Below are 26715 nucleotides of genomic sequence, written 5' to 3'. Positions count from 1 at the left end.
ATCCGTTTCAAAATGATAGATGATGTCCCAGCATGCATTTCGGCGTTTCAATAGTAACACAAGGCGGGTATTTCCATGCCGCTATGTGTGCTTAAAAAATATAATATTTGTTTTCTTTTGAATGCTCTGCTTAAATTTCTTGCCTGTTTTTCGGACTTATACTTTAAGTATCCACGTGTTTTGTTATTATGGGTGAATCTGGACTGCTGGATTGATGAAGAAGCGATAATGAAAGTAATAGTTACAGAAAGCGTGCCGCTCGCGCGCGTGCTGTAGTCTGATACACTGCTCATCTGACACTTTGTGTTCAGTGGTTTGAGGGATGTCTGCGTGAAGCTACTGGAGAAACCTCGCAAATTATCTCATAAACATAACTTGTCATATCTTAATCTGTGATGACGATGAACGTGCTCTTTATTCTGACAACTGCCTTCATCTGCAGTTTGACAGACTCGGCCAAACTCAATATACCGAAAGTTTTATTACCTCTTGCCAGAAGCACGAAGATTAATTTTACACTGGAAGCAACTGAAGGATGTTATCGATGGTAAGCGCATTCAAGATTGAATAATACTTGTCAAGTCTTTCAGAAACACTGCTAAATTAATAATGTGATAAAGCACACCTAGAATACCTAGCCAGGTTAATAAGATGCTTTAACATCAAACATGTCGTCCGTGATGGGTCGAGTGAGAAAGTAAAGTAGCAGAAGAACATGTGGATACCTTATAAATTTTAAATTAAGTAGCAGTAAAACTGTAGAAAGCTGAAGCACGTGGTGCTGTGAGGGAGGATGTGATGTTTCATCTGCTAAAGCAACACTTTTCAAATCTCTTGTAAATATGCATACTTTGTAGTTTAGAAAATTAATGTTTTACTGATAAACCTACAAGAGTTGCATGTTGTTATTATAACAGTATTGCAGTCTTTTTTGCCCAGCTACATCACCCATTCATTATTCATATCAGTTAATTATTTATATAGTTCATTATTAATATCGTAAATACCAAATGTTCCAATGAAAACACAACTGCATGTCCCTGTAACGTCCCGTCAGACTGCATACATCTCCAGAAGCCCGGGTCAGTTTTCCTCAGCAGTGTGATCTCTCGCAGGTCGTCCAACAGGCCGGAGGTGGCCAGCGTGGAGGCCGTGGATGTGGATGAGCGTCAGTGCTCCCAGAAGGCAGTTCTTCAGGCCCGCTCCACTCAGCCGTCCAGACTCACCAGCATCATACTCGCAGAGGACATCTGTGAGTGCCTTCTGACACACCCTTATATCAGCTCTTTATCACATACACAGATACAGACCGCTGTGTCTACCCAAAACATTCATTATCATCATTTTCACTCTTATATTGTTCCACACCTATATGACTTTGAGCTTGTCCGGCCTTCATTCACTTTCATTATATTGAAAAGACTGTGATGTAAAGAAATCACCTCTTGTGTTTTACAGTAGAGACTAAATGGCAGTTTTTTTTCTGTAAGTGAAGTAAACAGTGAACTGGATAATGTCTTTAATCTAAGGCATATTTCAGGTGAACAGATTCGGGTTGCTCTGATTGGAAATGAACCGATATCAATTTATAGTTCCTTCATGTTTTCACTAGGAGTGGTGTTTATGTTCCTGTTGTTTGTAATGGCTGTATTGTGTGTGTGTGTGTGTGTGTGTGTGTGTGTCAGTGACGGGACAGGTGCTGCGCTGTGACGCTATCGTGGATGTGATCAGTGCGATCCAGATCGAGTCCACCACGCGAGAGCTTCATCTGGAGGATTCGCCGCTGGAGCTGAAGATCCACGCGCTGGATTCAGAGGGTGACTTAACGTCTTTAGGGTTACCACCGTTAAATATTTTTTATTTGATATAGAAATACATGAAATGGGTCCTGGAGCAATCTAGAAAAGTAATGGGTTGAAAGCCACATGTCTTATGAGTTTCTATTTCAAATCTGAATAAGATATCATGAAAAATGAGACTCCTGCTAATATTTTTCTGAGACTATGTCTTGACCCCCCACCCCCCAAGTAGTCTAAGAAAAAGGCTAGCTTGGTTCCAATGCTGTAACTTTTGATTATTTCATGATATCATCACAAAATGTAAATCGCATACAGCACACTTGTTGGGGAACATCACCAAAAATATTTTTTCTCCTAACGTATTTCTTTCCAGAGTTATTTTGTTAAATAAGACAGATTTTATAAAATATCCCTTGAACACACACATTTTTCTTACACTTTTATTTCTCAGCATTAGGATGTCCTCACATTTATTTTACTAAAAATACAGTTTTCTATCAAACGATACCTAACTTTTAACACCGTTTCAACAGTTTTGGAGTCACTCAGAAAAACAACACCTTCAGGGAGGCAAAAATGCCTTCAGGGCTTAAAGGGTTAGAGGAACACAGTGTTTGCATTAGTCATTATAACATTAACTGCATGCATTGTTGTCATCTGTGCTTGTACGCTGTGCACATGCAACAGATTTAGGCTTCCAGGATAACTCTGACAGTGATTTGGGATTGTGTCCTGACGTTCATGTGCTGTCTGCATCACTTCTGTCTTCAGGAAACACCTTCAGTACTCTGGCCAGTCTGCTGTTTGAGTGGACTATCGTGAAGGACGCTGAGATGGCAGGCTTCCCCGACTCCTACAACACCCTGAGGTGAGATGATGCCCTCTCTCACTCTGATCATCCTGTTTTGGTCCATTTCCTCATCTTTGAACATTCATAAACGAGGGTTTTTTCAGCATATGGAGACATGGAGAATTAATTTCAGTGTAAACACCAAAAAACTTTCGTAGTTTAGCTGGGCTAGACACCATCTTTAAATGTATAGTTCACCCAAAAATACAGATTCAGTCATTAAATAATTTTCCAAAGTTGTAAGACTTTGTTTTGGAGAACACAAAAGGAGATATTTTGACGAATGTTTTAAATGATTTTATCCACACAATGGAAGTCAGCGGAGTCCAAAACAACATTTTTCAAAGTGTCATCTTTTTATTAATGGAATAAGGGAAGTTGTGCAGGTTTGAATGGCATGAGGGTGAGTAAATGGGGGATTCTTATGTTTTGGGTGAACTATCGCTTTAATTATTCATGAAAAAAGACAAGGCTTTGAGGAATACATAACACTGTCTGTTCAGTGAATTGTAATTTTCCACCGATGCAGCTTTTGAAGATACACCTTTCTAAAAACATCAGACAGTAAAGCTATCCTTCACATCCTGGTTTTGTTAATGTTGTCTAGCATGACTGCTGTGTTGTGAGAAGCGTGAGCGCTGGTGTAATGTTGAGCTGTGTGTGTGCAGGGTGCTGAGGTTTGCGGAGTCGGCGTACACTCCTCCTGCCTATATCTCTGAGATGGAGCGAGTGGGACATCAGGGGGATATCATCCTCGTTTCAGGAATCAAAACTGGCCATGCCAAGCTCAAAGCCAAAATACAAGAATCCATCTATAAGGTTCATGCCAATATTGCTGTTGCCTTTACACGTCATATGAATAGATTTTTGGACATATTTTGCGAATGTTAAGGCATTACTATGAATATGTTAGTGTGAGTGTGTTTTGGTGGACTGTTTTTCAGGATGTTGGTGCTGCTGAAGTCAGATTGCTGATTCTGGAAAACATCCTTCTGAGTCCTGCTTACGACGTCTATCTGCTTGCTGGCACCTCCATCAAATACAAAGTCCAGAAAATTCGCCAAGGAAAGATTACAGGTACACTTGCATTAATTCAGAAACAAATGGTTTTCTTTCTTTATTTATTCTTTATATTACAGTATGTTTTATATAAACAGAGAAATTAACAAACTAAACATGCTGCCAGAAATGCTTTTCAAAATAAAATGTATAAAAGCATCTCAAATGATATGAATTAAAGCTGCAGTACTGAACTGTGGCCTCTCTGTTGCCATTTAAACACTGTAGGAATGTGGATTTGATAACCTTCCTCTAGATGATCAAAACTATTTGATTTATATATTGGGAATGAAAAGACGAGGTCTGTATGGGTTGGGCTTCATTCCAGTGTTTCTGAGCGTGTCGTCCTCTCTTTCAGAGCTGTCCATGCCCTGTGATCAGTATGAGCTTCACCTTCAGAACAAGGTGGTGGCCCCTCACGGAAACCCAGACGCCCCTGTGGCAAACCTGGAGCAGAGCAGCTCGACGGTGTTTGCCCTTCAGCAGGGACACACCAACATCGTGCTGGACCACAAGAGTATCCTTCACACCTGCGTCGATCATGCAGCTCAACATTACCAGTCTGTCATGAACAGAGCCATGTTTCTGTAGCATGCTCTGTTTAGAGATGCTTGTGTTTTTGCATCAGTCGCTTTGATAACTTTACTCTGAGCTTTCCTTCATTCTGAATTTCAAGGTCTGCAGGGTGCTGCTCGTCTGCCCAACAGCACCATCTATGTCGTGGAGCCTGGATACTTGGGTCTGTCTCTTCATTAGCTCTGCATGAAGAACACTTACTCTTAGCTTCTTTATTAGTAAATGGATGAGTACATGAATAACACCTTGAGTGTAATTGATTGAAATAGTGTAATAAAAGGTCTTGTCTTCTAGCCTTCAAGATTCATCCCGAGGATCGCTGGGTCCTTGAGACGGGGAGGAAATATGAGATCTTCATTGAAGTGTTTGATAAGTCAGGACACAAGATTTACCTCTCTGATGTAAGTCAGGTCTGGAGGTTTAAAATGTCTTTGGTTTCCATTATTTTCATTGGAATTAAAGTAATCCTCTTGTCATTCATTATGAGTGCAGAGTTATCTGAAAAGGTAGTCACATGTGTCTAAATTAAAGGGTTAGTTCAACTAAAAGTGGTCTTCATTTACGCACCTTCATGATCAATTCATGATTGAATGGAGATATTTTAACATTTCTCTCATCATTTTTGTCCAGTGCACAGTTTTATCATTGGTAAAAGATAAAACGGGTTAAGTATTTTAAAACAAGCATTTCATTTAAATATGCAATGTGTCAAACTTTATAACCTTTTAATGGGGAAAAAGCAACCCGCAGTAAGAGTTTAAAATTAGCCATGTTCTCTGGGAAGACCACAGTCCTGGAAACCCTGCTGTCATCCCAGACAATCTCTCTCAGACAGGAGGTTTGTCAGGGTGGTTTGGGAGTGCACTTTAACCTGTTAACTGTCACCCGTCCACCCTGTGGGATGCCTACATTTACTTCACTATATTACAATTAAATCTAATCTAATCTTGACAAACTATATATCGTTGGAAAGGTCTAAGACTCCCAAATATATATTTTACCATTACTTTTTGTTAAAAATGATGTAGGAAAAGTAATTGATTAATGTTTGACAAGAGTGCACCCTCAAAAATCTAAATTATAACAGGAGGTTTGACCTTTGTTTTAAAAAAAAAGACTTCTTCGTTGCCTTTTTCTCTATCACATTTTAGAAATCATCAGAAATTATATATCAACTGAAAACTTAAAATCTCAAAATTCATCCTTTAAAACGCATTTTAAAATCAGACATTGCATTACCATGAAAATGGTACATCAATATCATGTTACAAAATATTTTCGTTCATGAATTATAAAAATGTAAGTTTGGATTGTGCATTACAAAGTCAATGTTCAAAAATGTGAGTGACAGTTAATGGGCTAAACCATAAGTTATCTATAACATTTAGAAAAGAAAAGAAACTGTGGTTTGGTTTCCTCAATGGCTGTAATGGTTTTCCTTGGTTCTCTTGAACATACAGCATTGGAAAATTCTTTATTAACAATTGTATTTTATTTTTATGTAAACTGAATACACATCTTGTGGTAGTTTTTGTTTTTTAATGAAAAACTGCTGTTTTCACAGAATATCCGAATAGAAACCTTGTTCCCTCCAGAGTACTTTGAGGTTCTGCATTCGTCTGTGAATGGATCTCATCACCATGTGAAAGCTTTGAAGCGCGGTCAGACCCTCATCGAGGGCACACTGAATGCAGTTGTTGATCAAGTAGGGGTTTGTCTCCCGGTTAAGCATTTAAAAGAATAATTTGTGGGATCTTCCCAGTGTCCGGTGTTGATGGGTTGACACTGTTGTGGTCTTCAGGCAGGAAGTGTCCACGCACTCTCTGTTCCTGTGCGTAATGAGCAGGACGTGGAGATCTACGACCCCATCCTTCTCACTCCGGCCATCCTCACATTCCCATGGCAGCCTAAAGAGGGAGCGTACCAGTACACTATCAAGGTGTCTTAGCGTGTCAAACATGAATGTCTAAACGCATTAGAGGAAATAACCTTGTATGTAGTGTGTGGTTTAATCTGTATGTTAATGTGATGTTGCCTCTGTTTCAGGTGACAGGAGGAAGTGGAAACTTCAGCTGGTCGTCCACTAACTCAGCAGTGGCCACGGTCACAGTGAAAGGTGTGATGACCACGGTCAGAGACGTGGGGGTCAGTGTGATTTACGCCCATGACATGAGAAACCCGCTGCACTACGGAGACATGAAGGTGATGCCAGCAGTCATGCTTGCACAGATGAGGATTTGTAAAATTACTGTCATAGATTTTTTAATGTGTAATGTAAATAATGTGTTGTTCCTGCAGGTGTATGTGATCGAGCCGGTGGGGATGGAGTTCAGCCCGTGTGTGGTGGAGGCCCGCGTGGGCTTGGATCTGGACCTGCCGCTGAGGATCTTCGGTCAGCTGGCCGGAGAGAGAGTGACCCTCAGCGACTGCTCTCACTTTGACATGCAGGTGGACATGGAGGGTCACAGCGTCTTTCAGCTGCTGCAGGGTGAGAGGAGCTGATGTGGAAAGTTGCATGGAACACAAAAGCTGAGAATTTTAAGATGAGCTTCCATACAGCAAAAAACAAAACAAAAAACAGTACGGTTAGGAGGGCGAACAGTCACAGTAGCGCTGACTGAAGAAAGCCTGTTAGTAGAGTAATTGACAAATATTAAACACATATCAGTGATGCAAACTGCTCAGCATTTCCAAACTGATGTTTTATGTTCAACTATAACTGAGTCTAGGGCCAGTCCTTCTGTGTAGAGCATATCATAGTACCTGCCTTATTTTTAGTGTGCGAGGCATCCAGTTAGGCCTGCATGATTAATCCTAAAATCACCTTATCCAATCACACAGTCTGTAATTTCATTAAATGAAAAAATCTAATTTTTTTTAATGCTTTCTACAATGATCGTGCCCTTGGTAACTCCCCATAATCAGACAGTCTCAAATAAGTACAGACAGGTGTGTTTGATCACGGTTGGCACTGAATTCTGCAGGCAGGTAGATCTCCAGGAACAAGATTGGGCAGCCCTGCTTTAAAACTCTGTTTAGTTAAGTTTTCATTTGAGAAAATAAATAAGAGCCAGTAAAACTTGACTGAGTGCATATTTCATCCTGAACTATGAAGTTTCAGTGTTTTGATTTCAGTTTCAGTGACTGGTTTCAGTGTTTGTTTGCAGATGTAACAGGAACAGAATGTTATGTAATTAATCTTGAAGTCACCTTGTGAATAGCTGTAATATTTTGTGTCTTCAGGTAGACTTCCCCCAGGTCAGGGCCACTGCAGCGGGGTCAGAGTTAAGGCCTTGACCCCCGGTTACACCAATTTATTGGTTAGCTACACCCATAGTAATGTTCACCTGAGCGCAAAGATCACCATTGCTGCCTACCCCCCTCTCAAGGTAAGGTTTTAATACCTGTGCTTTAAAGATGGAGGACAGATGTGCATTATCAGGAGCAGTGATGTGCTGACCATGCTTTTTCTCTGACAGCCGATTGACCCCGTGTCTGTGGCAGTGGTGACGTTAGGCTCCTCTAAAGACATGGTGTTTGAAGGAGGCCCCCAGCCCTGGGTCCTAGAGCCCTCCAGGTTCTTCAGAAACCTGACAGCTGAGGACCAAAGCAGTGTCTCGCTGTCTCTGTACGGACCCGCCTCACGAACCTACTCCAGACATTTAGTCAGAGCCACATGCCGCGCTCTGGGAGAACAGGTCAGAGGAGCCTGTGATGTCATATCCTGTGGTCTAGCCACTCGGAATGTGGACTGATATGTTTGAATTGCTCAAGTAATTGTGTCTTGGCAGGTCTTGGCAGTGACTGTTGGGAACCAGCCCACCGTGACGAACCCCTTCCCTGCTGTGGAGCCGGCTGTGGTGAAGTTTGTGTGCGCACCCCCATCACGTCTCACACTGACGCTCATCTACCTGAACCCTCAGCTGGATGTGTCCTGTCCTCTGCTGCAGCAGAACAAACAAGTGGTGAGCGCTCAAACTCTCAGACACAGATCACAGATCATAGTCTTATTACGACAGGAAGTTCAGGAGCGTCTGTGCTTGTTCTGTAGGTGCCCGTTTCCAATTATCACAACCCAGAGCTGGATGTGGCGGCCTTTGACCAGCAGGGCAGGAAGTTTGATAACTTCAGCTCTTTGAGTATGATCTGGGAGTCCTCCAAAGTGTCCCTGGCGAGCATTGAACCAACCATGCCCATGCAGCTACACGTACACGAGGACGACAACAAACAGAAGAAACTCCACGGTACCTCACACTGATCACTTCAGACCATCGAGAGTTATGAATGTATTAGCAATTGATAGCATGACAAAAGTCATATTACTTTATATCTTTATTACTAATTTTACAGTATATCGCATACAACTATACATCACCATTAGGGAACCATTGTCTTTAAGTTCTTTAAAAATTGCACTGCATATTTATTCTACCAGTTTCTACTGCCACACAATCATAGACATCAGACCTTTCGACCTAGTGCTCATACGTATGTGCTGTTTTCTGCAGGTCATCAGACGGTTCTTGTCCATCATGAATCAGGAGTGGCAGGCATCACTGTGACCGCAGTCGGCTATCAAACATCTCATCTAGAGGCAGCAGCCGTGCTGAGTGGAGTGAGTTCATATACCATCACAAGTTCAGCCTGTTTTCACAATAGTTTATGAGAAACAGATTTGGTCGAATATTATTGTAGTGTTAGACATGATTGTCCATTGTCCATCGTCATTTCTTGTCTAAGATGAAAAAGGCTGTTTGGACAGAAGAGTTCAAGATACTACAAATAATAATGTACACTTCTTAATGTGTTTAATGTTGTTGGCAGGTTTTTTTTTTTTTATTAGGAGGATAATCATGGCAAACTAAATGGATATTTATCGTGTTATTATGATGTTGAGGTACTATGTGTATGTATATGTCTGTTATTTCTAAAGTAAGCTACATGTAAGATAAAAGTATGTGACACATTTGTTTTTGCAACAGCTCCAGCTCTCTGATACACGGTGTAGTACATGAATGTTGATGGATGATATAGTGCACTATTGAACTGCTATTATGCAGTATTGTGCACTAATGAACCAATTTTGTGCACTGAGCCGCCGTTGTGCAGTATTGGGCCACTGTTGTGGAAGTGAAAGCAGTGACATTTGTTAAGTATGGTAGCTCATACTCTGAATTGGTCCTCTGCATTTAACCCATCCAAGTGCACACACACAGCAGTGAGTAGGGAACACACACCCTGAGCAGTGGGCAGCTATATATCCAGCGCCCGAGGCTCAAGGGCACTTCAGTCATGGCTATTGAGGGTGTAAAAGAGCACTGTTCATTCACTCCCCCCAACTACCACTCCTGCCAGCACCGAGTCTCAAACCTGTGACCTTTGGTAACTAGTCCGGCTCTCTAACCATTAGGCCACAGCTGCCTGCTGTGCACCGTTGAGTTGTGCAGTAATGAGTCGCTATTGTGCACTATCGAACCGATACTGTGCACTACTGAATGAGTGAACTTGAGTGATTTTGGAGCCTGCAACAGGGTGAATGAACAATGAGAGTTGAAAAGTGTGACTTATAGTCCAGAAATACGGTACTTTATAATAGTCCGCTTACAACCGATCCCATGAGGTTGACTAGTTGGTTTGTCTAGTACAATGGCTCTCTGGTTTAGATTAACCATCAAACCAAACATGAACACAACCTGAGGATCAAGGAGTGGCTGAACCGCCGTTTTGGTAGAACATGAGCAGTTTTGTTTCCTCAGCGGGACGATGCTTTGTAACCACACACCTCTGCCCACACCATCACTATAGTTACTGTTGCCAACAACAAAGCCCAAACAGGAAGTTGACATGCTGACACGACAGCATGATGACTCTAAGACCAGCTACTCTCTGAATGAGAGAAAGTTAATTTAGAAATCCTCTTTGTGGGCACAGATTAGTGCCACATATATAATGTGAAAAATCTCACTCCTGTCCTAATTGTATTAGCATGTTGCTAAGTTAACAATAAGTAAGAGGATAATTCTTCTTCTTTGTAAATCTGTAATGAGTATTGATCTTGATTGTGAAGTTGAGCTCTAATTGGTGTGTGTTATATTCACGTGTGTGTTAGTTTGATCCCTTGAGCCCGGTCTCTGCCACGCTTGACCTGCTGTTAGTGGAGGACGTGAGGGTGACCCCTGACACCATCACCATATACAACCATCCTGATGTGACCGTAAGCACACACATCTGCACAGCACACTCCTGATGGTCTGGAAGAGCTTGTTGTGTGTGTGTGTGTGACCCCTGGTGTTGCTGTCTTCCTCTCTGCAGGCGGATCTGGTTCTGCAGCAGGGCTCAGGTTATTTCTACGTCAATTCAAGCGTCGGGGGACTCGCAGACGTCACGTTCCAGGAGTCCCAGGGAATCGCTCAGGTAATGCTCAAGAGAGGAGCTCTGTAAGAGGTATTTGTGGGATTCTGTTTACAACATGGGGGGGGGGGGGTCTGAAAAAGCAGCTTTTGTCCAGTGGTTTGATAGAAATGATAACCTTATTTAATATATGTTGCCAGGGGTTTAGGGGATAGTAGACCTGTAACTAGTTTATTCCCATTAAACAAGTGTGTTTTACCTGGAAGGCCCATTCATCTCTGCTTCTAGAAACAGCAAACTATTTACTTTACCAGTAGACTTGAAAAATGAAAATGAATGTATGGTTTTAGTCTATTTGGGATACAAGCCAGGTGCTGAAACAGTTCAGTATAAACTTCAGCATGTTGTTTTGTGAAAAGCACAGTGCAAATCATGGAAGTGAATAAAATGTTAGACCTCAACCGTTGCAAAAGTTAAAATTGATCAGTGGAATTTTTAAGGTGAGACTTGGTTTGTATTAAGTTTCTGTTTGATTTGTCTTTATGCAAACAATCCCTTTCTGGGATCCTTCCCTTTGGAAAGATAAGTGTGCTTAGATGTAATGAATTGAACTATAATAATAATAATAATAAACTATATTTTAAAGAAACTACATACAATACACAAGAAGCCTTTTCATTTTAACTTTTAATAATCGTACTTGTATTGTGTTGTTCTGTGTTGAATTTAATATATTTTTAATCACAACGTCAGTACAATTGTAATCATATTTAAGATATTAAGTTTAACTATTTGCTTTTAATATAAATTTTAACTATAATACATTTTCATTGATTTGCAATGAAACATTAGATTGAGTTCACACTTCAGTATATTATGCAGTGACTTCAGTGGACTTGTGTTGAGTCTTCCAGCTCTCTACTCAGTATCAGTTGTTCATGGTTTAGTTTGGATGTAATCTCATTTGGTTGTGACTCAGGTGGTCCCAGCTCAAGCGGGGGTCTTGCAGGTGATGGTTCATGACCTTTGCCTGACCTTCCCTTCCCCTGCGACGGCTACGGTCCACATCTCTGATATTCTGGAGGTTTATGTGCGTGTGGTCGACAAGGTTGGTGACATCTATCAAAAATTTTAAATGTATTCATTCAGATTCATTCTTAAATTTCACAAAAAGAGATCCATTTAGAAACTCCATGCATGTGCATTTTATAATTGTTTATAAAATGATTTTGAAATCAGAAATCAAATTCAGACAACACATTTATTTCAGGTGGAGATTGGCAAGTCAGTCAAAGCATATGTTCGGGTTTTGGATGGCAACAAGAAGCCTTTCCTGTCCAGATACTTCTCTGTCATGAACCTGAAGCTGAGGGCCGCGTCCTCCATCATTTCCCTGCAGTGAGTAACGTGTCTAGAGCTCCTGAGCTAGATCTGCTGTCTGTGAGCACTAATAAACCTCTGCTGTTTGTCAGAGCCATGCCTGATTCATCAGAAGAAGATACGGCCACATTTCTGGTCAAAGGTCTGGTGATCGGACAAACTAGTGTGTCTGCTGTCATCTTAGACAAACATGGCCGGAAGATCACCTCTGCACCCCAGCAGATTGAAGTAAGTTACAGCTTTATCAATGCTCTTCTGTAAGCTTCATGTGCATATGTTATTTATAAGTTTACTATGTTTTTGTGAGCTGATTAGGGAACCCAGTCATGTTTGGCATTTGCTGTTAACTGGTTCTGGGTGTCAGAAAAAAGACAAAAGGACTGGATTTTGAGTACCAGACAAAAGACTGCTCTGTTTTGATGGGGATCTAGTAAAAGGACTGGATCTAATATTGCAAAACTTATACTAAACCTTCTGTCAGCCTAAGGGTTTGGAAAGGAAGCAGTAATAAATAATCATAATAAAAATGACTAATGAATAAATGTGCAATGAATTGTGTGAAGGGTCAAGTGATTCAAAAAATAGCTGAAGCAAATGAAGAAAATCAAACACAATGAAAATATATGGTTGCTCTCTTGAAGCTACACACATAAGTTCATGATTATAAAGAGTCTTTTATTGTCTGTAGGTGTTTCCTCCCTTCAGACTGCTGCCCAGGAAAGTCACTCTGATAGTCGGAGCAATGATGCAGGTCAGTAATCCTCTTTCTCAGAAATGTATCTGATGTTTTCCAGAGTACTTCTGTCCTCTCGTCTAATGCCCTCAGATCTGACACACAGAACACAAGCACATAACTGCACGGTTGTGGCAAAATATAACTAGCTACGTTTACATGGACTGCGTTTTGTAGATCAGAATCAAATCATTCAGAAACACTTGTTCATGAATGCAGAAAGTAATCAAGGATTATGATTTAATCATTTATGTAACCTCAAATGCATCAATTTGCTTGGACCACAGCATTATGGATGAAATAATAGTTGGGCCACTATTGGCAAACTTCTCAGTTATGATGAGGATATCTGTGAAGTATTCTTTTCCATTGCCTTTTCTATAATTTTGTTGAAAGAATTCTTCAATGCAGACAGGTGAAGGTGAAACATTGACTTGATCATTTAAATGCCATGTCTGTGATCGGTGATCATCTTCAGAAATGGACTGACTGGATGCATTGCTCCTGTTCATGTGTAGATCACGTCAGAGGGAGGACCACAGCCCCAGTCCAACATCCTCTTCTCTCTGTCCCACGAGAGCATCGCCTCTGTCAGCAGTTTGGGGCACGTCAAGGGCCTGTCGGTGGGCAACATGAGCGTGACCGGCGTGGTTCAGGCGGTGGACACAGAAACAGGCAAACTGGTGGTGGTGTCGAAGGTGATGCTCCGCAGACAGATGTGCAGATGAATGAACACATTGATCTGTGTGTGTGTGAGTTAAATACTGTCATTGACAGGACCAAGTGGATGTGGAGGTGGTCCAGCTGACGGCCATCAGGATCCGGGCTCCCATCACCAGAATGAAGACAGGGACTCTGGTAAACCCACATTATGACTGTAATGTTTATCTGCAGAAGAGTTTAAGGTTGTAATGGTTTGTTGTGTGTCTGTAGATGCCGGTGTATGTGATGGGCCTGACCAGCAGCCAGACCCCCTTCTCCTTCGGGAACGCTCTTCCTGGACTGACCTTCCACTGGTCTGTGACTAAGAGAGACATTCTGGACGTTCACACGCGCCATGCAGAGGTCAGAATAACTCTCTCTGTGCTCTCCTGCGGGGTTTCAGGATTTTAACTCGATCACATTAGGGCTGGTATCTCTATTTTTACATTTCTGATAGATTTAACAGCCTATGGACCACTTACTGCTTTTTGCAGTAAGGAACTTTCAAAATATGTAAGACATATATACTGATATAAAAATTAGTAAGTTAATTTAATTGTGTGATTAATTGTTTTCAGTTTAATGCATTTAAAATTAATGCAGCGACCATTTTTTTCCATGCATCCTTTGGCTAGCATTACAGTAGACTACATGAACACGCTATCAAGGATAAGATGCAAAAGAGAAGTTAATTTGGCTAGTGGTGCGCTGTCTGTGAAGCAGCTCTCTGTGAAGCCACAGAAAGTCTCTTTAGACAACATGACAGTAGTGCAAAAACACACAAAACTGTCAAAATACCCGTTTTTGGCACGCAAATTCATAAACCGTCTTAAATGACTAAAGATTCTTACATTATGTTGTTTCTATTAATTCAGAGATTCGGTATAAAATTATGACAATGTAAATATATTATTTTAAGATGCAATTAATTACAAAAAAAAAAATATTAGTTACCAGTGATTTATTTTAATCGATTGATTGCACTAATAAAAAATGTAAAATGAAACCCAAGAGCAATCTGTGGTGTGTTGTGGTTTAGATGAAGCCGTGTGTGATCTGTCCTGCAGGCGTCTGTACAGCTCGGCGCGGAGCACAACTTCGCCATGAGTGTGTTCGGCAGGAGTAAAGGGCGCACCGGTCTGAGGGTGGTGGTGAAGAGCAGCGTTCCTCTGGCGGGACATCTGCAGGACAGTGCCCTCGAGCTCCAGGATGAGATACAGATACAGGTGACTCAATCTCACTCTGTCATTCACAGAGCATCACTGCATTCTGTGATACTGGACTAGACATTAAGCATTGAATGTTTTATCCATCGCAACACTGCAGTGTGAAGAACGTTTTCCTGAACCGAGAGCAAAGACTGACCCTGCCATATATTGAATTTTAGGTTTATGAGAAACTGCAGCTGTTGAACCCAGAAGTTCAAGTTGAGGAGATCCTGATGTCCCCAAACTCCCTGGTGAAGCTCCAAACCAACAGGTACCTCAGCAGCTGCAGCCTGTGCTTCACATCAGAGACTGAACCTCATCAGATATCCATGACTGAGCTGTGCTGGCCTACAAATACACACAATACAGTGTGACAAATACTGTACAGACCACAGCATGTTAGAAATAATTAACCACAGGACCAGGTCCAAAACATAGTTTTAGACTAATGCAGTTATTAATGCAGTTATGAGAGAGAGGGAGATTAAACGTGTGAGTCTGTGCATCTCGCATCAGCGTCTTAATAGCAAAACTGTACGTTTATCTTCTCCAAAACAGTGACGTTAATACCTTGCTAGTGAGACATTAGAAATTTTATCTTGCTAAACTATTTTACTGATAATCATAGCAGCACTGACGACATGTTTCTGTACGTGTATGTTTGTGTGCGTTTATAAGGGAGAGAGAGAGCGGGAGAAATACAGTTTGTGCTCTGCGTAGTTTTTATCCTACTGTTTATTAGCTCAGTGTCATGGTGGGTTCTGGGATATGGACATGTAATGCAGTCAACACCTGCCTGGAACTACTTTTGTTGTGCATTTCCCTAATAAAATGTGCAGTATAAACAGATATTGAGTTCAAATTCAGAACAAACTTAAATATATATTTTTCAAATGTATAGTTTTTGACTAAATAATGACTTGATAATCAATCAATGTCACACCTGCATCATGCTGTCGTGTATCATTATATCTGATATTCAGAGTATTTTAAAGGGTTATTTTATTTGGGTTCACCCAAAAACGAAAACTGTCATTAATTACTCACCCACATGTCGTTCCAAACCTGTAAGACCTTCGTTCATCTTCAAAACCCAAAATAAGTTCTGTCTAATTCAGATAGAAGTCTGTCTAATAATCAGAACGGTTGAACAAAAGAATTATTGTATAAAAAGTATTATAACGATTGCTTTTATATTAAAACAAATTTAAACAAATCTTTGACTAATTCGGAAATATTTAATTTCACAAACCTTGCAAAATCAGTCGAATGCAGCTGTGAGATCTTGTGAAGTGTGTATGATCACGTGTTCTCTGTGTGACGGTCAGTCCGTGTGAACTGAATGCTTTAAACTTTAAACTCGTGATTTCAAATTATGCTGCGCTTTATGCATTAATTGCTTTTGCCCACTGTCATATTAATGTCATTATTTTCTGTGTGCTGTATGTAAGATGAGTGTTATCCTGGCTTTATTTGAAAAATATGATTCCCAATGCACACAAACTTCCCAGAATACTGAGTGCCCCATTGATTACGGTGTTTAACTCTTTTTTAATTATATTTTTATTAAACATTTATTCATTTATTTGTGAAAAATACTTTGTAATCTGAAGTGTTAAGTATGTCTGTTACACATTTATTTTTTTTAATCCATTGTTGAATTATTTAAAATCTCTTAAATATAGAAAATGTAAACATTTATAACATATTATTTAAATGTTAAAATTAAGTACTTCAGAGATCCATCAAATAATATTGAGTAACATGTCAGACAAAAATGGATCTTAAAAATAATTTCAGATCCTCGAAGCTTTGTTGTGGAGCAGTAGAGATTCTGACTGTGACCTGTGTGTCCTGTCCTGTAGAGATGGACTGGGCTCCCTGTCCTACCGTGTGCTGGACTGTCCAGACAGAGCTGCTCTCGTTCAGGTGGATGAGAAAGGACATCTGACATCTGGATCTCTGACAGGAACTGCATCGCTACAGATCAGCTCACAGGAAACCTTCGGCGTCAATCAAACCATCATCATCGCTGTGAAGGTAACACTGCAGCACATGAGGATCTGATGATGTGCAACTCACTGCAGTCTTTAAACAGACCACTATTTTTAGTGCATTTTACTGAACTTAAACCTACTTAATAGTAGGGCTGTCAATCGATTAAATTTATCCAATTAATCACACCCTTTTTCTGTTTAATTGTGATTAATCACACACTTCATTAAATTAAACATAGACCATTTATCTTGTTTCAAATGTGTTTTTTTTTTTTTTGTCATCATTTGCTATATCCAGCAAAGTAAACCACAAGATGTGATGCATCACAAGGGTGATGCTCGAAAGCTTTTTTCAAGATAAATGTAGATGTCTTATCAAAAAATGACACTTACAAACTCCAAAAGGACACGAAAGAAACCCATATAAGCACATATTAAGGCATGAATCAGAATTTTATAGTATGTGTACAGTGCAACAGCAAAGAGCTTTTTTTTTTACATTTTAGAGAAGTCATTAGCCGCATTTCCACTGTCGGGCCAGTGCGAGCTAGGGCTTAATAGCCCTGGGCCAATAGCACTGAGTCCAGAGAAGCGCAGGGTTTCCACAGTGGAGCTTGAAGCACCGCTGCACGTCACTAAAACACACCCTTTACACGCCTCTCAGAACGACGTCACGCAACCTCTTCATTTAACCAACAAAGAGAAGTTATCTTTCTTAGAAGAAAACTAAGAAATAAGTCACTGGAACATGCGCGATCACAAAACGAAGATGATAAAAGCGGCAGTTTGTTTGCATGCTTTGTTATATATTCATATTCAAAAGCATCGATGTTTTAACTATAGAATAAGTGATACATTGATCATATTGTTTTAATTTATTAGGACTCAAAATTATTCACACATAAATACACTTATTTCTATTTTATTTATTTATTTTTAACGCTCATGAAAATAGCCTGCTTATTCAGTCGAGTCTGTTTCTGTTTATTAGCCACAGTAGCCGTCACATTTATAATGAATGATAATATCTCTATTTTTGTAAGCTCCCGAACAAAAACATTATTAGGCTATATTCTTTTATGATATGCAACGTGAGAAAAACTCTCGAGACGAGGCTTGTGACCGATAATATAAGTTACTTAATAAATACCAGATTGTGATAGAGAATAAGAAGCTGATGTCTGATTTCTTCAAGCGGTCATATTTAACATGTTTAGCGTGCATATCTTTTTCATCGCTTATAAATATTTCTGCCTTGTTTAGTGATTATAATCCACATCAGATCAAGTTATTTCAAACACCCGCTGCTGACTGAAAGAGAGTTTTGTTTAAAAAAGTGTTTAATGCTGGTGTTATAGCTGTTATCTTTCTGAAATGATCCTCAGCGCAGTCTCTCTATTTTTATAAAAGCTCCCGAACAAAAATCATTATTATATTTTGATGATATGCAACGTGGAGCTAAACACACGAAACAAGACGATAGATAAAATGTTACTTAATAAATACACGATTGTGATAGAGAATAAGAAGCTGATGTCTGATTTATCCAAGCGGTCATATTTACCATGTTTACTATAATGTTTAGCGTTCATAGTCTTTTACATCGCTTATAAATATTTCTGCCTTGTTTAGTGATTATAATCCACATCGGATCAAGTTATTTCAAACACTCGCTGCTAACTAAGAGTGAGTTTTGAGCTCAACTTATTTAAAAACGTCTTTAATGCTGGTGTTAAAGCTGTTATCTTTCTGAAATGATCCGCGCTGACGCTCTCTAGACACGGAGAAACTCCGCCTTTGTTCGTAACTCCTCCTCTAGCCCCCGCTGGCCCTCTTTGGCCCAAGGTTTTCGTCGGGCCAAAAACCCTGGCCGTTGGCCCCGAGGAAGCCCCGGTGAGGCACGATCAAGCCCCGGAAGTGACAGTGGAAACGCGACTGGCCCTGGCACGCACTAGTACGCCCGGTCCTAGCTCGATAGTGGAAACACGGCTACTGTGATACCAAACAGGACCACACGGAGATGCCAAAAACAAAAAAAACTATACCAACCTCCTGCTGACTGCATATATCTACTCCTGTAGACAGCTCATTCATTATCATAAATGTGTGTGGAAACTAAGTGAATGTTTGGAAATATCTGTGCCTGTGCATAAATACAATGTGCGGTCAGTGCATTAACAGCATTCATACCTGCATTTTTATAACACACTCATGCGTGCTTACTGTACACCACCGCAGTCGTCTTTACCTTGATTGCAGTCTTCATCTATCAAAACCTAACTAGAGAGACTGATATTTAATTTGAATTGTAGATATGTAATAATAATAATGCATAAATTAATATAATAGAATTGCAGTTTAATCTACAATTAAGATAAAAAACAACTAGCTGTAGTCCTTGCTCATAGCTCTTCAGTGAAATACATGTGTGTGTGTGTTTTTTTTATTTAGCAGTCATGCAGTGTGATGTTACTTCAGGGTGAAACCTACATATTTCAATGACTGTACATTATACCTTACATATCTGTGTTATGTTTTGTAATACATATCTCTTTACTGAGTAGCTAGTACTGAGTGTCAGCAGTCAGCGTGTGAACTTGAACTGCTGCTGTGTTTGTTGTGAAAGGTGGTGACCGTCTCGTACCTGCGTCTGAGCACTAGTCCGGTCATTTACACGTCTAACAGAGAAGCTGTGTCCGCCATCCCGCTGGGAGCCGTTCTGACCTTCAGCGTTCACTTCCACGACAGCACGGGAGAAACCTTACACAGCCACAACTCAGTGCTCAGCTTCTCCACCAACAGGTAAAGCAAAGTCAGGAGACTGAGGCCATCTACACCACTGTCTTCACCTGCAACGCTTACACAGTGACTGCACCGCAAACCTGCACCTAGACAAAACTACTGCACTCATATTATAATTAGTGCTGTCAAATTCTTGCTGACATAATATATATGCGTGTACTGTGTATATTTATGATGTATATAGAAATACAAACACATGCATGTATATATTTAAGAAAAATGTTATGTTTATATATTAAATATATTTGTATGTAATATAAAATATTAGAACATAAATGAATATACATGTCAATGTTTTCAAAATATATACTGTGTGCGTGTGTATTTATACATGCATAATAAACACAGTACACACACATATTATGTAAACAAGAACTTTTATTTTGGATGCAATAAATTGTTGGACAGCACTAATTATAATCAACAATACTTCAGTGGACTTCATTTGCCACAAGCGTTAATTCTTCATGTTTAACATCCTCAGTTGGACTGATTTATTTAACACGCCGTCAGTTCTGGTAAAACTTCCAGGTGTTATTGACATCACTAGAAGTTACAGTTATTGGTAAGGATTAATTGACTAATCAGAAAATAATACATTGATTTCAATGTAAAAAAAAAAAAAAAAAAAAGGAAAGATTAAAAAACTAGCAGCAATGAACTTTTGTGTATTCAGAACTTCCTTCTGAATCTCTGCCACTTCAGGGACCAAAAAAATGTATTTGACACATTTCACCATGTTGTATTTCTCTTGTGAAAGAGTCTCTCTATCAGCTTTATTTTTAATGTGAAGTAAGAATTAGTATTTTTCTTCAGTGGTTTCGTCACGTAATGCAGTGAGCATTATTAATGAAATAATAACAGAATCAGACCTCATTCCTCCTCACACAGAGGAATGGAGCATCTCAAGTGTCAAATATGGTTGCAAATTTAAAAAAAAAAAAGATTTTAAAAATATATAATCAGGCATCAGAAACATTATTTAATATGTTAAAGGAGGTAATTGTAGACAAAATAAAAATTGGAGAAAATCAGTGCATATGCTTTTTTTTAAGGAGCTGTATTATGTGTGCAGGGATGATTTGGTGCAGGTCGGTAAGGGTTCGAGTAACGGCACGCTGACGGTGCGGACGCTGAATGTGGGTCTGACTCTGCTGGGGGTCTGGGACTCGGAGCAGGCCGGACTCGTAGATTTCCTCGCTCTGCCGGTCCAGCATGCCATTCATCCGGCTGAAGCCCAGCGGCTGGTCGTGGGAGACGTGGTCTGCTTCTCTGCACAGTTTGTTAATCAGGAGGGTAAGAGATATCACGGACAGACTAAAGTGAGCGTTTACAGACACAAGTATTTGGAGTGTCATGAAGTCACTGTTGATGTGCAGGTGTGTCAGGTGTGTGGAGCTCGTCGTCCAGCACTCTGCTAGAGATCGATCCCAGGACAGGAGCGGCCGTCGCCAGAGACAGGGGCACAGTCACGGTGTACTACGAGATACTCGGCCAGCTCCGCACCTACAGAGAGGTGAAGCTGATATCCTGGATCAGATATTTAGAAGGAGAAATCCTGAAAATGATTTGGTGCAAGATTGTGAAACCGCAGATAAACAGTTCTGTGATTGTATTGTGATGCTGTGCTTTGTTTAGGTTGTAATTGAAGGTGCATCGCAGACGTCTGTCATGATTCCTGCAGTGAAGAAGGACAGACACCCTAAAGTCCTGATGTCAACCAGGAGCACAGGAAGCAATCTCATCGGTACAGAACACTCCTCCAATGAGAGACACATCCGCGCTTCTCAAATAAGATGACTGTTTTAATCATTAAAGTGAAATCAGGAAAAAGAGGAAAACAGAATTTGGGGGGAAATAAAATGGATTGCAAAGAGCCCCATTAGGGGTTCGATTCCTAAGAATCACAAATGTTGATTAGTTTACTGTGACTGCATTTAATCAACACAGGCAAATGTAAAGTCTCATGCACAGGTTTTTAATCTTAGTACTTCACATCATCATACTCCTGATTGTGTCCTGTCCACAGGAAGCTGCTCGTCGTCTCAGTCAGACAGCATGGCTCTGCTCCACCCAGAGTCCTCCGTCAGCTGTCAGCTCCGCTTCACCAGCAGCGCCGTGGACTTCTCTCCTCATGACGTCTATCACACTCACACAGCATTCGACGCCAGCTCAGGTCTCTCTCATGAGCCTTGCACCTCAGCCTGACTTCCCTCTGACAGGTTGTGACCCTTGACCTCTCTCTCCTCTGTGTGTCAGGCTTCTACAGCTGCGCGCTGAGCTTCAAGCCCATGAGTGAGCAGCAGGTGAAGGTGTTGAGCGTGTCTCTGACGGAGCTGGAGGTGAGGGCCGGCGTGCAGGGATCTCTCTTCAGCGGAGAGCAGCTCAGCGTCCGGCTGCCTGTGAGTCCAGGGATCTACTCGGATCAGACGGACATCATCCTGAGCCATCAGCACCCGTCTGCGGAGCTGACCGTCTACGGGCCGCCAGCCACGCTCCAGCAGCTCCACGTATGTTTGCACCTTGTCTGTGTCTGACAGTCGTTTGGTTGCCTTTACTGTGTGTCTGTGAATGTGATTGGCTCTTTCTCATCTGTAGGTGAAGAGCAGTTCTCCTGCCATCGTGATAGAGGAGAAAGATGTTTCTCACAGCTTTCCCAGCTTCGTCAGATACACGGTTCGAGCAGTGAAGCCGCAGGGGGCGCTGTCGGCGTCTGTGTCTGTGAGCAGCGCGTCCACTGCTCAGGTGCTGCACATCCCCGTGTCTGTCATGCATCTAGCAGCCAGCAGCTCTTCTGTGCAAGGTTTGTTCCTCCGCTTCTGCCTGACAGCATACTGAGACACACGTTGATCCTTCAGGAGGATCCTTCAGGAGGATCTCAGCAGCAGGAACATGTGGGATGGTGTGTTTTTAATGGCGCCCCTATCATGTTGGAACATTATGTGTTCTTAGAGCATTTCACTGAAGATTGTTTTGTTATTGAGGTATAATGTATTGCACAGTTTGCAAAGGAAGTTAACTTCTGGATCTGACAGCGGTTGCGCTTTAAACCGCAAGTAAACAGTTTCATAATGGTTTCTCTGTAAATGACAGTTTTATTATGGATAATGTTTTCGAAACACTCGCATACAGTAGTGGGGGGCATTGAAGCTTTTTCCCAAGCAGCTGATCATAATAGTAGTCGTTTACTGACAAGCCTTCAGGAAGACACCCACTAAAACTGAAGAGGCAATATACAGCATAGATCCTGACCCATGCTGCTTCTCTTCTCCTTCAGCACATGTAGTAGATGGAGCGGACGGGCCCGGTATTCTGCAGCAGTTCATCGACTCCTATCAAGTGATGTTCTTCACTTTATTCGCTCTTCTGGCTGCGACTGCTGTTGTCATCATTGGTAAACATGTCCACATCCTGCCCAGTATCATGGAGAATTAGTTTTCAGACCGTGATTGTTCCTGCATTTCATTATGATCATATATGTTCATTTTCTGTTTGTCTGTATAGTGTGCCATGCACTGTTTTCCCCGAGAGATCCTGTCAATCATCCAGCATTCATCCAGAAGACTCCGCCTCCTGCAGGTACACGTTTCCTGAAAGAGCAAAATCCGATATAACCGGAATAACTGCAACACGAGTAACAACTGATCTTTTCATTCTGGATGGATACTTAACTGGTCTTTGTGCATCAAAGGAAGCTAATGAATGTTTACTGGGTTAAAGCTGTCATATCGTGTATTATTAATTGCAGCAAAAACTAAATTAGTAAATTAGTGTGACCTTTTTTCCACCCTCTATGATCCTTAGAAGGCTTAAAGGTAGATCACCAGAAACAGTGTGTATTTGTATGCTTTACTTGTATACTTTTCCTGTTCACTGGATCAGCACTGAATTGAGAAATATGCTGCTCAAACTCAAAATATGCTGACCTTTGTGGGGAAAAGCTGATTTCAGATGCACTTCCTCAGAAGTGTGCCACACACGGATAGAAATGACAACATGCATCGCATGCTAGCAGCATTATTTCTTCTGGTGTTTAGAAATAGTAATATCTTCACACGACTTCTACAGTCATTTGTAAATGCTGCTGTTTCTGCAGGTGTAGCGAAGCTGACTGAAAGCCCCTTCAACAGCAGCATGTCTTCAAGCATGAAGAGAAGCCCAAGATTACACTTGTATTCACCAGACTACAACTCAAGATAAACCGTCTCCACCAGAGACTGAAGAAAGTGCCTTCCCACTGAATGCAGGAGTATACTGAGCGTGTGCTTAAAACCATAGCTTTTTCGTTTGAATCCTCGTGCTGAAGTGCTGCATATTTGATTGAATATATCAGGGCTGCATATCGTTTTGCTTGTGTTTGATTATTTAAACGTTTGATGTGTGGACTTTTCTCCCAGTAGTTTTCATAGCTTGAGACATTCAGTTTTTGTGTTATTTGCGATGTTTAACTTTTGTTGTTGTTGTTTTTTGAAGCTCAGGATAACTTTGGACATGTAATGTGAGACTGCGGCTCGATTATGTAGCATGTTGATTTGTGAATAGTGCAACCACTGCTTCCATCCAAAGTGCTCTTACATGTGACAACAGCCAGTAATTTTATTTTATGAACAATATTATATTGATTTTAATGATATGTCGAACTCTTTTGAGTTGCGTGCAGCTTCTTTCAGTTATTGATGTGAATGTTAAATCAGTTAAAGGGCTTAATTCAGTCTTGCTTCAGATTCAAAGGGCTTGTGAAAGGACTGACTGGTACTCTGTGAAGCAGCAGCAGCTTTAACCTGACTGTTTTCAGTCCCAACAGAGATACATTACACTGATACATCTCTAACTGTGAGCGTTCATTCAAGAATGTGATTATTATTTGACCACAAAATCCCTCAGCCTTGTGAGTCTGTGTAAGTGAGATGAAGTTTTTTCTAGTATCTGTCTTTGTTAGCAAGAGCCATAATGTGACTCCTAGAACTGGCACTGAATAAAACCAGGAATTGTGAATCTGTCATAACCTTTGATTTAATCTGTAGATGTAACCACTTCTGAACCTGTCACTGTATGTGCTCATTCATAACTTCCTCATAAGTTAACAGCTTGTTCCTATATTTTCACCAAGCTTTGTGCAGCATGTTTGTCATCAATAAAAATGTAATATGCTCTTTTTAAGTATCACCTGTTTGAAGTGGTTTTTACATACAGGTTCTTCTCAAAAAATTAGCATATTGTGATAAAGTTCATTATTTTCCATAATGTAATGATAAAAATTAAACTTTCATATATTTTAGATTCATTGCACACCAACTGAAATATTTCAGGTCTTTTATTGTTTTAATACTGAGGATTTTGGCAGTATTTTAGCATATTTCATCCGAACAATAAAAGAAAAGTGTTTTTAATACAAAAAAGTCAACCTTCAAATAATTATGTTCAGTTATGCACTCAATACTTGGTCGGGAATCCTTTTGCAGAAATGACTGCTTCAGTGCGGCGTGGCATGGAGGCAATCAGCCTGTGGCACTGCTGAGGTGTTATGGAGGCCCAGGATGCTTCGATAGCGGCCTTAAGCTCATCCAGAGTGTTGGGTCTTGCGTCTCTCAACTTTCTCTTCACAATATCCCACAGATTCTCTATGGGGTTCAGGTCAGGAGAGTTGGCAGGCCAATTGAGCAGTGATACCATGATCAGTAAACCATTTACCAGTGGTTTTGGCACTGTGAGCAGCTGCCAGGTCATGCTGAAAAACGAAATCTTCATCTCCATAAAACTTTTCAGCAGATGGAAGCATGAAGTGCTCCAAAATCTCCTGATAGCTAGCTGCATTGACCCTGCCCTTGATAAAACACAGTGGACCAACACCAGCAGCTGACATGGCACCCCAGACCATCACTGACTGTGGGTACTTGACACTGGACTTCAGGCATTTTGGCATTTCCTTCTCCCCAGTCTTCCTCCAGACTCTGGCACCTTGATTTCCGAATGACATGCAAAATTTGCTTTCATCCGAAAAAAGTACTTTGGACCACTGAGCAACAGTCCAGTGCTGCTTCTCTGTAGCCCATTTCCTGCACACGCCTGTGCACGGTGGCTCTGGATGTTTCTACTCCAGACTCAGTCCACTGCTTCCGCAGGTCCCCCAAGGTCTGGAATCGGTCCTTCTCCACAATCTTCCTCAGGGTCTGGACACCTCTTCTCGTTGTGCAGCATTTTTTGCCACACTTTTTCCTTCCCACAGACTTCCCACTGAGGTGCCTTGATACAGCACTCTGGGAACAGCCTATTCGTTCAGAAATTTCTTTCTGTGTCTTACCCTCTTGCTTGAGGGTGTCAATAATGGCCTTCTGGACAGCAGTCAGGTCGGCAGTCTTACCCATGATTGCGGTTTTGAGTAATGAGTAATGATGAGTTTTTAAAAGCCTCAGGAATCTTTTGCAGGTGTTTAGAGTTAATTAGTTGATTCAGATGATTAGGTTAATAGCTCGTTTAGAGACCCTTTTCATGATTTCCAAATTTTTGAGATAGGAATTTGGGGTTTTCATGAGCTGTATGCCAAAATCATCAGTATTAAAACAATAAAACACCTGAAATCTTTCAGCTGGTGTGATATATTTCAGTTCCATAATCATTACATGATGGAAAATAATGAACTTTTATCACAATATGCTAATTTTTTGAGAAGGACCTGTATTTGTCCAAAAAAACACAGGCATATAGAATTAATTTGACCTTTGATTGAGTTAGATTAGGGATTATCCTTTATCACTTTTAAAGAATTGTGAGAATGTAATGTAAAGTGAATTTTCAAAAGCACTGGTTTCTGCTGGTTTTTAATGAGGAAAGTATGAATTCAGAATAATATACTACTGTAATATCCTTAGGGGACATATATACCCTGCTTGCACATTTATCATTTCTAAAAACATATTTCAAGTTCCAAACCACACAAGTCTTCATCATTACTGAGTATAATAATTTTCAGGAGTGTAAGCATGTGTAATTGTTGATGAGGGAAGGTGTGATTTAAATTGTTAAACACTTTCATATGTGCATAATTATGTGAAAGACTTTACTGCAGGCGAAAGTGTCCAAAGACTTCACTGACAATGGAAAGCCAACAATTCTGAATTTCCTTCATTTTCCCAAACTTCGACCATCCTCCAAATTCATATTATAATCTAACTGTAATCTAATAATAATTGTATATAATCTAACTTTATAATCCAATTTGCTTATAATTGTGCACACGAATATTTGAAAAAAGTTGTTG

General features: G+C 40.6%; 1 protein-coding gene across 1 annotated transcript; it reads left to right on the top strand.

The window, feature by feature from the left end:
* On the top strand, positions 1-24620 carry nup210 (nucleoporin 210). Its single transcript, XM_052540853.1, has 40 exons — positions 1-547; positions 1116-1252; positions 1686-1817; positions 2571-2667; positions 3318-3468; positions 3594-3726; positions 4067-4225; positions 4385-4447; positions 4579-4685; positions 5849-5989; positions 6086-6223; positions 6331-6486; positions 6583-6772; positions 7528-7673; positions 7764-7982; positions 8076-8249; positions 8336-8528; positions 8793-8899; positions 10394-10498; positions 10597-10698; positions 11615-11743; positions 11906-12033; positions 12108-12243; positions 12704-12766; positions 13267-13446; positions 13526-13606; positions 13682-13813; positions 14518-14676; positions 14838-14929; positions 16524-16698; positions 19282-19457; positions 20533-20753; positions 20837-20973; positions 21096-21204; positions 21487-21633; positions 21717-21967; positions 22056-22260; positions 22735-22851; positions 22962-23036; positions 23554-24620. The coding sequence occupies exons 1-40, from the start codon at positions 396-398 to the stop codon at positions 23655-23657; spliced, it is 5619 nt and encodes a 1872-aa protein (XP_052396813.1). The 5' UTR covers positions 1-395; the 3' UTR covers positions 23658-24620.
* The last annotated feature ends 2095 nt before the right edge of the window (positions 24621-26715 follow it).

This window comes from Carassius gibelio, chromosome A23 (genome assembly GCF_023724105.1).
Source record: "Carassius gibelio isolate Cgi1373 ecotype wild population from Czech Republic chromosome A23, carGib1.2-hapl.c, whole genome shotgun sequence".
NCBI lineage: Eukaryota > Metazoa > Chordata > Actinopteri > Cypriniformes > Cyprinidae > Carassius > Carassius gibelio.
Note: the sequence above shows the minus strand (reverse complement) of the source record. Positions and strands in the feature narration are given on the sequence as shown.